A 15483-nucleotide genomic window follows, 5' to 3' on the forward strand; every position below is an offset into this window, starting at 1 on the left:
AAAAATTTCTGCAAGATTGAACTGCCTGTACATCATCACAACCGAACTGGTAAGACTGTGTGTAAGGGCACCATCTGGTGCCTACCAGAAATATTACATCAAACTCCTTAAATTGCAGCTGGAAACAAAGTACAGTAGCAACCACAGTGAGGTTTTTAGAGCAGTCAGATGTGAAATGCCAGGATAAGTTACAAATAGTAAAGTATTTGTTCTCTGCTAAGGTCAAAGATGAATGTTTTTGCATTGCAGAGAGGAATATTAATGAAGCCTGATTCTCCTTTCACAACACTGTAAATCAGGAGTAAACCCCCTGTAGTCATTAGAGCTACTCTGACATAAAAGTGGTGTGAGAAGTGTGCGCGGATGACTAAACTCTTAACCAGTTTTCTGGTCTAAGACCTTAGACCAAGTGCAGCCCTTGTATAATGTAAACACCACTTCCAGCAGGAGCAAGGTAATGAGTAACTTATACCAGGGTTCAACCGGGCCCACTGTCTGGGAAAGGTACAAGAGGAAGTAGGTACAAAAGGTACCTGAAGGGAAAGTTTTGCAAAATGAATGTAAATGAAACTTGACAGAGATTGGCAGTGCATGCAGTGCCACATCTGTAAACTACACCGTGAGTACAGAATCAGAAAGGGGCTAGTGGGCCCTGCAGTATTTGAGGCACTAGATGACAGCAGAATGCTGCAGGAATGCATGTGGCACCCTGCCCATGCTCCCCGCACCTTGCCCTGTCCCTCATCCATGGCTAGGATGGCATTCAGCTCTCACCCCCTGCAGCCTTGGCTCAAGCTACACACTCAGTCCCTGGCCCAAGCCCTGCATTCACAGCTCATGCCCATTGTTCCCAGCTGCACACTTGGCTCTCCCACTCTGAAGCCCCTGCACTCACACCTCCCTCTAGCCTCGAAATTGGCCCCACTACCCAGCAGTGGTGGCAGAACAATTTTTATAGTGGGGGTGGTGAAGGCAGAAACCATGTATTTGGGTTATTACTACTTCAAGACAGGGGATGTGGACGCAACCCTAGTTCCAGGACCTATGCGGCCCAGTGCTCCTGACCTCATATATACTTCAGCCTTCATGCCCTGCCGGCTGCCCCACACTCAGCTCTGACTCCCCTCAGCACCCAGCCCTGGTGCACAGTACACAGTGCCCACGCTCGCTCCTCCAGCACCTGACTCATTGCTAGGCAACCTGCCGCGCCTCTAAAAGCCGCAGGCCGGGGCCCCGCCCCCTGCCAGAGGAGCCAGGCCCTGCCCCGGGCCCTGCTCCAGGGTGAAGAGACTGGCACCGCCTACTGCTCTGGGCGGGGCCCCGCTCCCGGGAGCGGAGACACACCCCTCCCAGAGAGAGGAGCCAGACCCCGCCCCCTTGCTGAGCTCACAGCTTCCCTGGGTGAGGAGCCAGGACATGGCCCCGCCCTCTTTTTCTTCGCCACTTCCTGTTAGCGGCCCAGCCTCTCCGCTGTATTTCCCTAGCTCGCGCTGAGTTTAGTCCCTGACCCCTCCCCTAGCCGCGTGCCCAGGCAAAGGTCTCCCTCTCTCCCTCCGCCCCCGGGTTGTTTTGTTGGCTGCTTGGCCCCGCCCCCCTGCGCGTGAGCAAGCCCCGCCCCCGACTGTTTCTCTTGCTCTCCCGGCTGCCCCTCCCATCTGTTTGTTTAGTGCCTGTTCCCTTCTTCCCTCCCGCTGCGTGCCCGGCCCCAGCCCGCTCGCAGTGCTGTCTCCCCCATCCCCGCCGAGCCTCCGGCTCCGCGGTGCCGGGCCGGCTCCCAAGATGGCGTCCATCATGGAGGGACCGCTGAGCAAATGGACCAACGTGATGAAGGGCTGGCAGTACCGCTGGTTCGTGCTGGACTATAACGCGGGGCTGCTCTCCTACTACACGGTGAGGTGCCGGGCGGGCCGAGCTCGGGAGGGTGAGGGGGGAGCGGGCTTCGGAGAGAGGGGGATGCTGGTCACTGGGCGGCCAATGGGGAGGGAGGAGACGATGGTGGTAGCCAATCGGGAGGCCCCTGTGAAAGATTTAGAGACGGGGGGCGAGAAGCGTTTTTCTTGGCAGCCGCGTGCGGGGATAGGATGGGGGGGAGGGGGGTGAGCATGTGGAAGGACGTCGGGTTCTGCCCCCCCCCCAGTGTGTGACACGCTGGTCTCGGTCCGCCTGTTCCCCGTTGTCCCCCAGCGTGGAGGGGCTGGCTCTGAGGGGGGCGCTGCTAACCCGTCGCTAGGCCCGGTGGTTGGAGGGGGCGGTCCCGGCGTGCAAAAGGCGTTGGGATCCTCCCCCCCCCCGTGACTTGAATGGGGGGCGGGGGGAGGCTCACTGCCGACAGGCCCCTGCTGCCCAGAGCACTAGGTGAGAGGTGCTGCCCGCGCTCCTGGCTCCTATCCCCAGCTCCCGGCGGCTGTGACCCACCGCGAGGGGCCGGTCCTCAGTGACTCGGCATCTCTCTGGAGAATGGGGCGTCGGGAGCGTTTTACCTTCCTCGCGTCTGTTGTGAGGCTGAGTGTCTACGCATTTGTAAAGCACTTCGCTCTTCTGTAGCACCCGTTCTCCAGGGATCGCAGAATAGTACTAGTGTGTGTGTAAACCCCACGCCAAGAACAGATCACCCCTTTTAGGCTCTTACCTTGCTGACTGACTAGATTTCTAGCCACCACTTACGGAGTACAAAAAACGTTTATGTAACCAGTACGTTAAAAAAACGGTGAATGGGGGGGGGGGAGAGATAAGAGGGTTTTTTTTTAATAAGTGTTGTTTATCTGGGTTTTTTTCCCCTTCACCTTGAGTGAAAGAAGTGATCTACCACTTAAATTTGTTGGATTACTTATTCTGCAAAAGTCACTGTGGAATACTGTCAAGTTGGGATCAGAAAGTCAAACCATGCTTTCTGGCTCATACATTTTCACCAGAAATAAAGGTTAAAACATCAATAAATGTTGGTTTAATAGATCCATCACTTTATGTCAATGTTCAGTTCTATTGGCATTCTCTTTTTTTTTCTCCTGGTAATGTTAGTGTTTTAACATTTAATTCTACAAAATCCAGCTACTTATGTATGCTGTTTCAACTGCATTTTCTATACTTTGTAGTAATCTGGTTTGATGACTTTTAAAATCACCTTTAAAGCTGAATCCAAAATGCAAGGTACAGTAAATTGCTGTATGTCATACTCAAAGTAGTTCATGTAATAGTTTAGTCTAAACATTTTAGGTTTTAGGTATTGCTGTACTAAATGAAAATAATGTTTTAGCAATGTAATGAAAACTGATAGTCAGATGGGCATAGTTACACAAACCTGTAAAAAACGGAATAAGTAAGTGAGATTGTAAACTAATTTTTATAAATGAATCTCTATCTTTGTGTTACACTGATTTTTAGAGGATTATGGAAGTTCTGCACCTTATTAATTCTTGTTCCAAATACCACTCCATAAAATTGAAGCAAGTTCAAAACAGTATAATTTAAATACTATTTGTATATCTCTTTCATGAACCCATCAGCAACACTCCTTTCCTGTGGCAGACCTAATTAGACAATCCCCTTTCATGGTGACTGAAGGGCCAGACTAGATGTCAGCAGCTATGTCAGCAGCATATGTCAATGTAGTTATATATGAAAATGCACTTTTAATGTGTTCATGAAGTAAAATTCAGTAGCTTCCAGTAGGTTTACAGTCCTATCATCACTAATTGGTTACAGATGTATTCATATTTTAAATTGGCAACCAATTCAGGCATGGTGGGAGTGTGAAACAATTACTAGAAACTATCAAATTTTACTTAGTGGAATACATGCAAAAAATCCACACTTTCTTCTGGCATCTGTTACAAGCAAAATGCAGGTGAAATTTGGCAGATGGAGGAGAGGAAGCAGTCTTTGCTTTTAAAACTTCCCTCCTCTCCCCCCCCCCCCCCGTCCTCTTTTGTATGGTTTTAGCTAGCTGCAATCTTGAACAGCCACATGCCTTGTATTTTGTCATGTGGGCCTATTGTACCCCAGGGATATGGTTCCTACAGAACCTGAGTTCAGAGGTATTGCTGAATAGGAGGTAGGTGTTTCACAACAGGAATCTAACAATGCCACATTTCTGTAAATATGGGGGCAAAATAGATTTTTGCTTTTGGTGCAAATTTTCTTCTATATTTCCACTCTAAATGAGCAGAAGGCATTAACTGCTAATTGCCAAATACTTGTTTATTTAGAGAAACTAGTTGTGCATCATTGAAAGTGCTGTTTGTTGGAGCAGCAAATCTAGGTGAAGTGTAGCCCAAGGTTGAGTGTGGTTATAGGAGCCCGAGGAGGCAAAACTGAAGATGGATGAGGAATATGTCACACTTGGGTATACTTGAATTGTAAATCTTCAAAAATGCATATAAACTAGGTATGTGGGCCTCCCCCCCCCCCAAAAAAAAAAAAACCCTCCAAAATTCAGAGCAGGAACATATATTTCTGGGGTCTTTGGGTATTTTTATTAATAAACTTTAGGGAGGGGACCCACTCTCATAGTCTCTTCCTAGGCCCCCAAATATCTTTGCTTGGCCTTGTTGGTTGTCTTGTGTGTGGTATGTGCTACACTACACATTTTCTTTTTAAGCTTTACCGATGTCTTTTCTGGTGTTTCCTTTAACAGTGATACCTTTATTTTAAAGTAGAAAAACAATGATGGATCTTTTGTAAATATTTTTTATTAAAGAAAAGGTGATGGAAATGTTTAGTGTTTCTTGACATCTAAATCTCTAGTAGTTCTCATATATATTAACTCTGTAATAGTTCCTGATCATTAGCAGAGCATGATAAAATCCACTGTCAGTACTCTTAGGGTATGTCTACACTTACCTCCGGGTCTGACGGCAGGCAATCGATGTTGTGGGATCGATTTATCGCGTCTTGTCTAGACGCGATAAATCGATCCCGGAAGTGCTCGCCGTTGACGCCCGTACTCCAGCTCAGCGAGAGGAGTACGCGGCATTGACGGGGGAGCCTGCCTGCAGCATCTGGACCCGCGGTAAGTTCGGACTAAGGTACTTCGAATTCAGCTACGTTATTAATGTAGCTGAATTTGCGTACCTTAGTCCGAAGTGGGGGGGTAGTGTGGACCAGGCCTCAGGCATTGTCCATGCTAGGGGAAAAAAATGTTTTCTTACCACACTTTAGCTAATGTGGAAACTAAAACGCAGTAGAATCCTAGTAAAAGACACACTGCCTTGTCTTCACTAGGATTCTACCTCATGTTTGTTACCAGTTGTTAACTAACATGGTAAGAAAACACTTTTTCTGGTGTGGCTGCACTCTTCATCTTTGACTTTATCTAGATCAGGATTTCAAGGTGTGGTGTTGGCATATTAGCTAACACATTCTAAGCAGTCTATTGTAGACTTGAACACATGCAAAGTTGGATAAGTCTACACTAAACTTGTTTAGAATGTGTTGGCTTACACATCTTTAAATCCTAGACTAGACAAAGCCTTAAAGTTCAGTCACAAACATCATTCCATGTTTGTTCAGCCTTCTGTGTTGATCTTTTCAGCTCATCTGTCACGGCATGTTTCTAAATTGATGTCTTTGACACTTTCCAAAAGGGTTACTTTAGATTTTGTACAGTTTTACAGAGTTGTTTTTCCTGTGGAAAGAAAACATACCTTACAAATTTCAAGCAATATGTAAATCTGTTCTCAGGTAATTATGCAACATACTAACATGTTTAATTGTAAGAGAGTTTATCTGCAGAAGCATTCATTATGTTAAAAACAAACAAACTCACTCCTCTGAAAATACTAGTTTAGTTTTAAATCCTAGTTTGGAATTTCTAAGATAATCATTCTGGGCTCTGTAGCTGCCGCTTGGGGGACTGTATCCATCCTTACTTCCTGAAAACAAATGTGGTTGGGTTGCATTTTCCGGTGTTTCCTGTGCACTTAGGTCAAAATCTACTTTCAGAGACAATGGAGTAGATGGTTGTGTGGAGCCCTTAGTCTCTTTCTTCAAGAAGTTTTATATGTGGTTTGATGTGCACTTTATTGACTCTCTATTGTGTGACACCTTTAGAAGAGCTACTGTCCCATGCCATGACGTTACCTCCTACCATACATAACACCAGAAAACAGACAGTTGTGTGTTATGGCTTCTTTCTTCCTGTGCTATATGGAGTATAACCCAGGGCCGTAGCAACAAAGAACGTGGCCCCCTCCGAACGGTGGCCCCCTCCGAACATATGTCCGGGCGGGGCCCCTTACAATGCAGAAACTGGAATGCGGTATTTATTTTGCCACTTTTAGGGGCCCCCTTCCTTGCGGGGCCCCCTCCGGTCGGAGGGTACGGAGGGCGCTCGCTACGCCTCTGGTATAACCTCTGTCATAGTGGTAGTTTTATTTCACCAGTCCATAAAACTTTACTCCAAAATGCTTTACTTCTTTCCAAATTGTATTGAATAATTTTTTAAATGTGATTTTCTTAGTAAGTTTATTAATCCAATTAATCTGTTCTCTCTTTCAGTCAAAGGACAAAATGATGAGAGGATCACGAAGAGGGTGTGTTCGACTCAGAGTAAGTATTTTCTCTTGTGTTTCTTAACACCTTACAATGTGGGTAATGTGGTTTTACTGGATAGGGCACTGGACTGGGGACTTGAGACCTTGGTTCCGTTCCTCACACTGTCACAGGGCTGTTGGTTCACCTGGGGCAAGTCACTTGACACCCCCCCCCTCCCCCCCCGGCCTCCGTTTCCCTATATGTAAAATGGGCATAACAATACTTACCTCCTTCATCAAATTCTCTGAGATCTATGGATAAAGAGCTGTATAAGAACTAGACATTATTGTGATCCTACTGACCCATGTACAACGAGAGAGTCACTTTTTAGATAGTTTGAGAGAGCACGCTTAGGCCCAAAATGTCTGCTGATTGCTCACACTATCTACCTAAAAATGATTTTCTTCTGTCACTCTGATCTCACATGACTTATTCTCTTAAAAGCCATTTATGCCCATCTTCTGTCTTTTTTTCCTCAGTGGTGGTGGGGGTGAGTTGTAAATTTATCAGGTTATGTCTATGCTTACGGCAGCATGTAAAGTAAGTACACTGCATGCCCCTGTGAGTGGGGCGGAAGAGGGGGACTGTGCTGGGCCACCCTGCCTATGGTCAGTCTGTGGCATCAGCCCCACCTAGCAGTTAAGGGGGTAGGGAAATCCAGCTCCTCCCACTCCCCTGAATTCTAACCCAGGGGCCCTCTGTAAGGAAGGCACCCACTATCTGCAGTCCAGCTAACACTCTCTCCCGGGCCTCTTCCTGCCACTCTGTACCACGTCAGGGTGCATTGTTACTTGCAGTTGTTCTTTGTCATCCAGCCCACGAGCCTCAGCAGGCTAGGGAGTCTTGACTTTGTGCAGCAGTTCCCTCCTGGGGATACCCGTCTGCAGTAGTTCCTCTTTAGCCATGAATACAGGCCTGTCTCTCTCTGCCCACCACCCTGCTGTGCCAAAGAGACTCCGTTTTAAACCTCTCCTCCAACTGGAGCATGTCCATTGGGCATTCTGGAGTTTGTTCCCTAGCTTATGGGCTATCTGGAAGGCATAAGGTTGTGAGGCCAAATATCACCTCATAATCTGTGGGTTTGGTGTCTTTCATGGTATTTATCCAGTGGAGGGGTGCATGATCAATTATCAGGAGGAAGGGATTTCCCAGTAGGTAATACCAAAATGCTTCTATGGCCCATTTCATAGAATCATAGAATATCAGGGTTGGAAGGGACCTCAGGAGGTCATCTAGTCCAACCCCCTGCTCAAAGCAGGACCAATTCCCAACTAAATCATCCCAGCCAGGGCTTTGTCAAGCCGGGCCTTAAAAACCTCCAAGGAAGGAGACTCCACCACCTCCCTAGGTAACGCATTCCAGTGCTTCACCACCCTCCTAGTGAAATAGTGTTTCCTAATATCCAACCTAGACCTCCCCCACTGCAACTTGAGACCATTGCTCCTTCTTCTGTCATCTGCCACCATTGAGAACAGACGAGTTCCATCCTCTTTGGAACCCCCCTTCAGGTAGTTGAAGGCTGCTATCAAATCCCCCCTCATTCTTCTCTTCTGGAGACTAAACAATCCCAGTTCCCTCAGCCTCTCCTCATAAGTCATGCGCTCCAGACTCCTAATCATTTTTGTTGCCCTCCGCTGGACTCTTTCCAATTTTTCCACATCCTTCTTGTAGTGTGGGGCCCAAAACTGGACACAGTACTCCAGATGAGGCCTCAGCAATGTCGAATAAAGGGGAACGATCACGTCCCTCGATCTGCTGGCAATGCCCCTACTTATACAGACCAAAATGCCATTAGCCTTCTTGGCAACAAGAGCACACTGTTGACTCATATCCAGCTTCTCGTCCACTGTGACCCCTAGGTCCTTTTCTGCAGAACTGCTACCTAGCCATTCGGTCACTAGTCTGTAGCTGTGCATGGGATTCTTCCGTCCTAAGTGCAGGACTCTGCACTTGTCCTTGTTGAACCTCATCAGGTTTCTTTTGGCCCAATCCTCTAATTTGTCTAGGTCCCTCTGTATCCGATCCCTACCCTCTAGTGTATCTACCACGCTTCCTAGTTTAGTGTCATCGGCAAACTTGCTGAGAGTGCAGTCCACACCATCCTCCAGATCATTAATAAAGATATTAAACAAAACCAGCCCCAGGACCGACCCTTGGGGCACTCTGCTTGAAACTGGCTGCCAGCTAGACATGGAGCCATTGATCACTACCCGTTGAGCCTGACGATCTAGCCAACTTTCTATCCACCTTACAGTCCATTCATCCAGCCCATACTTCTTTAACTTGGCAGCAAGAATACTGTGGGAGACCGTATCAAAAGCTTTGCTAAAGTCAAGGAATAACACATCCACTGCTTTCCCCTCATCCACAGAGCCAGTTATCTCATCATAGAAGGCAATTAGGTTAGTCAGGCACGACTTCCCCTTGGTGAATCCATGCTGACTGTTCCTGATCACTTTCCTCTCCTCTAAGTGTTTCATAATTGATTCCTTGAGGACCTGCTCCATGATTTTTCCAGGGACTGAGGTGAGGCTGACTGGCCTGTAGTTCCCCGGATCCTCCTTCTTCCCTTTTTTAAAGATGGGCACTACATTAGCCTTTTCCCAGTCATCCGGGACCTCCCCCGATCGCCATGAGTTTTCAAAAATAATGGCTAATGGCTCTGCAATCTCATCCGCCAACTCCTTTAGCACCCTCGGATGCAGTGCATCCGGCCCCATGGACTTGTGCACGTCCAGTTTTTCTAAATAGTCCCGAACCACTTCTTTCTCCACAGAGGGCTGGTCACCTTCTCCCCATATTGTGTTGCCCAGTGCAGCAGTCTGGGAGCTGACCTTGTTTGTGAAGACAGAGGCAAAAAAATCATTGAGTACATTAGCTTTTTCCACATCCTATAATAATAATAATAATAATAATATAATTATAATAATAAATAATTAATGGAGATATACCATCTCCTAGAACTGGAAGGGACCTTGAAAGGTCATCGAGTCCAGCCCCCTGCCTTCACTAGCAGGACCAAGTACTGATTTTTGCCCCAGATCCCTAAGTGGCCCCCTCAAGGATTGAACTCACAACCCTGGGTTTAGCAGGCCAATGCTCAAACCACTGAGCTATCCCTCCCCCCAAATATTGATTTTGCCCCAGAGCCCTAAGTGGCCCTCTAAAGGCTTGAACTCACAACCCTGGGCTTAGCAGGCCAATGCTTAAACCACTGAGCTATCCTTAGACTGTTCCTTGGTCACTAGGTTGCCTCCCTCATTCAGTAAGGGGCCCACACTTTCCTTGACTTTCTTCTTGTTGCTAACATACCTGAAGAAACCCTTCTTGTTACTCTTAACATCTCTTGCTAGCTGCAACTCCAAGTGTGATTTGGCCTTCCTGATTTCACTCCTGCATGCCTGAGCAATATTTTTATACTCCTCCCTGGTCATTTGTCCAATCTTCCACTTCTTGTAAGCTTCTTTTTTGCGTTTAAGATCAGCAAGGATTTCACTGTTTAGCCAAGCTGGTCGCCTGCCATATTTACTATTCTTTCTACACATCGGGATGGTTTGTTCCTGCAACCGCAATAAGGATTCTTTAAAATACAGCCAGCTCTCCTGGACCCCTTTGCCCTTCATGTTATTCTCCCAGGGGATCCTGCCCATCTGTTCCCTGAGGGAGTCAAAGTCTGCTTTTCTGAAGTCCAGGGTCCGTATTCTGCTGCTCTCCTTTCTTCCTTGTGTCAGGATCCTGAACTCGACCATCTCATGGTCACTGCCTCCCAGGTTCCCATCCACTTTTGCTTCCCCTACTAATTCTTCCCTGTTTGTGAGCAGCAGGTCAAGAAAAGCTCTGCCCCTAGTTGGTTCCTCCAGCACTTGCACCAGGAAATTGTCCCCTACAATTTCCAAAAACTTCCTGGATTGTCTGTGCACTGCTGTATTGCTCTCCCAGCAGATATCAGGGTGATTAAAGTCTCCCATGAGAACCAGGGCCTGCGATGTAGCAACTTCTGCAAGTTGCCAGAAGAAAGCCTCGTTCACCTCATCCCCCTGGTCTGGTGGTCTATAGCGGACTCCGACCACGACATCACCCTTATTGCTCACACTTCTCAACTTTATCCAGAGACACTCAGGTTTTTCTGCAGTTTCATACCGGAGCTCTGAGCAGTCATACTCCTCTCTTACATACAACGCAACTCCCCCACCTTTTCTGCCCTGCCTGTCCTTCCTGAACAGTTTATATCCATCCATGATAGTACTCCAGTCATGTGAGTTATCCCACCAAGTCTCTGTTATTCCAATCGCATCATAGTTCCCTGACTGTGCCAGGACTTCCAGTTCTCCCTGCTTGTTTCCCAGGCTTCTTGCATTTGTGTATAGGCACTTAAGATAACTCACTGATCGTCCCTCTTTCTCAGTATGAGACAGGAGTCCTCCCCTCTTGCGCTCTCCTGCTTGTGCTTCCTCCCAGGATCCCATTTCCCCACTTACCTCAGGGCTTTGGTCTCCTTCCCCCGGTGAACCTAGTTTAAAGCCCTTCTCACTAGGTTAGCCAGCCTGCTGGCGAAGATGCTCTTCCCTCTCTTCGTTAGGTGGAGCCCGTCCCTGCCCAGCACTCCTCCTTCTTGGAACACCATCCCATGGTCGAAGAATCCAAAGCCTTCTCTCCGACACCACCTGCGTAGCCATTCGTTGACTTCCACGATTCGACGGTCTCTACCCAGGCCTTTTCCTTGCACAGGGAGGATGGACGAGAACACCACTTGCGCCTCAAACTCCTTTATCCTTCTTCCCAGAGCCACGTAGTCTGCAGTGATCCGCTCAAGGTCATTCTTGGCAGTATCATTGGTGCCCACGTGGAGAAGCAGGAAGGGGTAGCGATCCGAGGGCTTGATGAGTCTCGGCAGTCTCTCCGTCACATCGTGTATCCTAGCTCCTGGCAAGCAGCAGACCTCTCGGTTTTCCCGGTCGGGGCAGCAGATAGATGACTCAGTCCCCCTGAGGAGGGAGTCCCCGACCACCACCACCCTCCTTCTCCTCTTGGGAGTGGTGGTCGTGGAACCCCCATCCCTAGGACAGTGCATCTTTTGCCTTCCAATCGGTGGAGTCTCCTTCTGCTCCCTTCCCTCAGATGGGTCATCTACTCCACTCTCCGCATTAGTACCTGTAGAGAGAACATGGAAACGATTGCTCACCTGTATCTCCATTGCTGGTACATGGACGCTCCTCTTTCTCCTTCTGGAGGTCACATGCTGCCAAACTTCTTCATCATCCGTCTGTCCCTGCTGCGCCTGCTCTGAATCTTCAGAACATTGTGGCCGTAGAAGCATCTCCTGACGTCTGTCCAGGAAATCTTCATTTTCCCTTATGCAACGCAGAGTCGATACTCGTTTCTCCAGACCTCGAACCTTCTCTTCCAATATGGAGACCAGCTTGCACTTTGTACAGACAAAGTCGCTTTTGTCCTGTGGAAGAAAGACAAACATGGCACAACCTGTGCAGGTTACAACAGCTGATCGCACACCTTCCATATCACCTTCCTCTTAAGAGCTTCCTCAGCTGTTGCAAGAACTACTCAGAGAAACCTGCAGATGAAAGCCTCAGTGAGCTCTCTCCAGGCAAACTCCCTCTGTTAGCCTCTGCTGTTTGCCGCTCAGCTGGTTCGCTGCTGACTGCCCTTATATACCAGTCAGGCCCACCTGGAACAAAGCACTCCCAATTCACACTTTTCAAACAAACAAGCAAGCAATCAAGCACACGGTCAAACTGTCCCAGCAACAGACACTCAGATACTCACCAACACAGCCCCCCTAATGCAGCACTTTGCCTGGGAGCTGTCCGAGAGGAGGTACGCTAACTCCCTCTGTTAGCCTCTGCTGTTCGCCGCTCGTTTCACCATCAAGGTCTCTTTTTCTGTGGTTGAGTAGGCCCTCTCTCGGGAATAGTTTCTGGTCAATGTAGCGTATTGGATTGTCTTCCTCATTAAAGTCTTGGGATAGCGGTGACTACACTGGTCTACAATTTTTGAGAAGTCATCTGCTTCAGAGATAAAATGTGCTATTTATTATGTATTTTGATGTGCTGAATTCAAATATGACAATTAAAACAACTGATTGGCTACTGTTTCTAAGATATTTAAGTTTTTATATTTTATGTCTACGTATATTGTGTAGATAGTAGAGTTTTAATCATAAATTGTAAATCTAGGTCTTTTCATGTGTTTATGGTTGCTTTACATGATAATATTTCACCTGTCCTGTTTATGTAACACTTTAAAAATCAGCAAAAGGGTTATAAAAATAAAATTTATTATGAAACAAAAGGCAAAAAACTATTATGTACATAGTTTAGTCCTATTCAGTGTCTACTCGGCACTTCTTGGCTTGTCTCTTGTATTCATTAAATGGAGCATCTCTTGTCACTGTCCAGCAATAGTCTGCAAGCATTGATGGGCTCCATTTGCCCTGATAGCGTTTCTCCATTGTTGCAATGTCCTGGTGAAATCGCTCGCCGTGCTCGTCGCTCACTGCTCCGCAGTTCGGTGGAAAAAAATCTAGATGAGAGTGCAAAAAATGTATCTTTAGTGACATGTTGCAACCAAGGCTTTTGTATGCCTTGAGGAGGTTTTCCACAAACAACCTGTAGTTGTCTGCCTTCTTGTTTCCGAGAAAATTTATTGCCACTAACTGGAAGGCTTTCCATGCCGTCTTTTCCTTGCCACGCAGTGCATGGTCAAATGCATCATCTCGAAGAAGTTCACGAATCTGAGGACCAACAAAGACACCTTCCTTTATCTTAGCTTCACTTAACCTTGGAAATTTTCCACGGAGGTACTTGAAAGCTGCTTGTGTTTTGTCAATGGCCTTGACAAAGTTCTTCATCAGACCCAGCTTGATGTGTAAGGGTGGTAACAAAATCTTCCTTGATTCAACAAGTGGTGGATGCTGAACACTTTTCCTCCCAGGCTCCAATGACTGTCGGAGTGGCCAATCTTTCTTGATGTAGTGGGAATCTCTTGCACGACTATCCCATTGGCAGAGAAAACAGCAGTACTTTGTGTATTCAGTCTGCAGACCAAGCAAGAGAGCAACAACCTTCAAATCGCCACAAAGCTGCCACTGATGTTGGTCATAGTTTATGCACCTCAAAAGTTGTTTCATGTTGTCATAGGTTTCCTTCATATGGACTGCATGACCAACTGGAATTGATGGCAAAACATTGCCATTATGCAGTAAAATAGCTTTAAGACTCGTCTTCGATGAATCAATGAACAGTCTCCACTCATCTGGATTGTGAACGATGTTGAGGGCTGCCATCACACCATCGATGTTGTTGCAGGCTACAAGATCACCTTCCATGAAGAAGAATGGGACAAGATCCTTTTGACGGTCAGGGAACATGGAAACCCTAACATCACCTGCCAGGAGATTCCACTGCTGTAGTCTGGAGCCCAACAGCTCTGCCTTACTCTTGGGTAGTTCCAAATCCCTGACAAGGTCATTCAGTTCACCTTGTGTTATGAGGTGTGGTTCAGAGGAGGAGGATGGGAGAAAATGTGGGTCCTGTGACATTGATGGTTCAGGACCAGAAGTTTCATCCTCTTCCTCGTCTGACTCAAATGAGAATGATTCTGGTGCATCAGGAACCGGCAGTCCTTCTCCGTGGGGTACTGGGCGTATAGCTGATGGAATGTTTGGATAATGCAAGGTCCACTTTTTCTTCTTTGACACACCTTTCCCAACTGGAGGCAACATGCAGAAGTAACAATTCTGGTATGATCTGTTGGCTCTCTCCAAATCATTGGCACTGCAAAAGGCATAGATTTCCTTTTCCTGTTCAACCACTGGTGAAGATTTGTTGCACAAGTGTTGCAGCATATGTGTGGGGCCCACCTCTTGTCCTGATCTCCAATTTTGCAGCCAAAATAAAGGTGATAGGCTTTCTTAACCATAGTGGTTATACTGCGCTTTTGTGATGCAAAAGTCACTTCACCACAAACATAGCAGAAGTTATCTGCACTGTTCACACAAGTACGAGGCATCTCTGCTCACTTTGGCTAAACAGAAATGTGTCCCTTTGCAAAACCAAACACTGACAAATAAGAGAGCACGACACTGTATGATTTCTAGAGCTGATATAGGGCAATTTGTTCAGCAGAGTGATGTAAGCTTCGTTATGATTGCATCATCCATGACTTCTAGGAATAACATGATGCAATTCATATAATGTATGACGCAATACCAGCTTCAGATTGCATCATTCATTGTTTCGCCTAAAATGCAAGTACTGTCCAAACCCAGTCATAGATTTATTCATAGATCCAGTCAAAGATGTATTTTAGTCATTTCTGGTTTAAATTGAGATCCCTTCCCTTTATAACTCACTTATCCTCCGCCATTCCCAAGTCAAGGGTCGTATATACTGACCCAATAGCGCATCTTGAAAACTAGAGCCAATCAACAATTTTAAGCATCATTTTCGTTCTCAGTGACCCAGAATTAGTAAAGTTTGACTACATTTATTTCAGAAGCATTTTGGCTGTAGAGCAGTGCTATAGCCCCACATCCAAAATGTCTGTGTGGAGTATGAATAATCACGTGAAGTCCGGGTGGAAGAGGACCAGTTCACTGCTCAGGCAGTCTTTCAAGCTTTTGTAGGCTTTGTTACAGACCTCAGACCAGGTGATCATCTTGGGGATAGAGTTCTTCACTAAGTGAGTGAGGGGTGCAGCTATTGTGATGAAATGGGGTATGAACTGCTTATAGTAGCCAGCCAGACCCCAAAATCATCTAACTTGTTTCTTTGTCGATGGCACAGGACAATCAGTCAAGGCCTGGACCTTCCCAATTAAAGGCCTAAGTTTGCCCCTTCTAATTGTGTATTCCAGATACATCACCTCATGAAACCCCAATCAGCACTTGGTTGGGTTTGTGGTGAGGCCAGCTTCTTTGAGGCCCCTAGGACT

The 15483-nt window shown here is 46.8% G+C and overlaps 1 protein-coding gene across 2 annotated transcripts in view; it reads left to right on the forward strand.

Annotated features, from left to right (window-relative positions):
• Nucleotides 1–1638: 1638 nt before the first annotated feature.
• The window catches only part of OSBPL9 (oxysterol binding protein like 9), a 126140-nt gene continuing 112295 nt past the window's right edge, over nucleotides 1639–15483 (forward strand). For both annotated transcript variants that reach the window (XM_065408795.1, XM_065408796.1), the window contains exons 1-2: nucleotides 1639–1890; nucleotides 6496–6546. In XM_065408795.1, coding sequence (XP_065264867.1) covers nucleotides 1780–1890; nucleotides 6496–6546 — 162 coding nt within the window. In that variant the 5' untranslated portion in view covers nucleotides 1639–1779. The remainder of the gene's footprint in view (nucleotides 1891–6495; nucleotides 6547–15483) is intronic.

The sequence above is a fragment of the Emys orbicularis genome, chromosome 8 (assembly GCF_028017835.1).
Source record: "Emys orbicularis isolate rEmyOrb1 chromosome 8, rEmyOrb1.hap1, whole genome shotgun sequence".
Taxonomy (NCBI): domain Eukaryota; kingdom Metazoa; phylum Chordata; order Testudines; family Emydidae; genus Emys; species Emys orbicularis.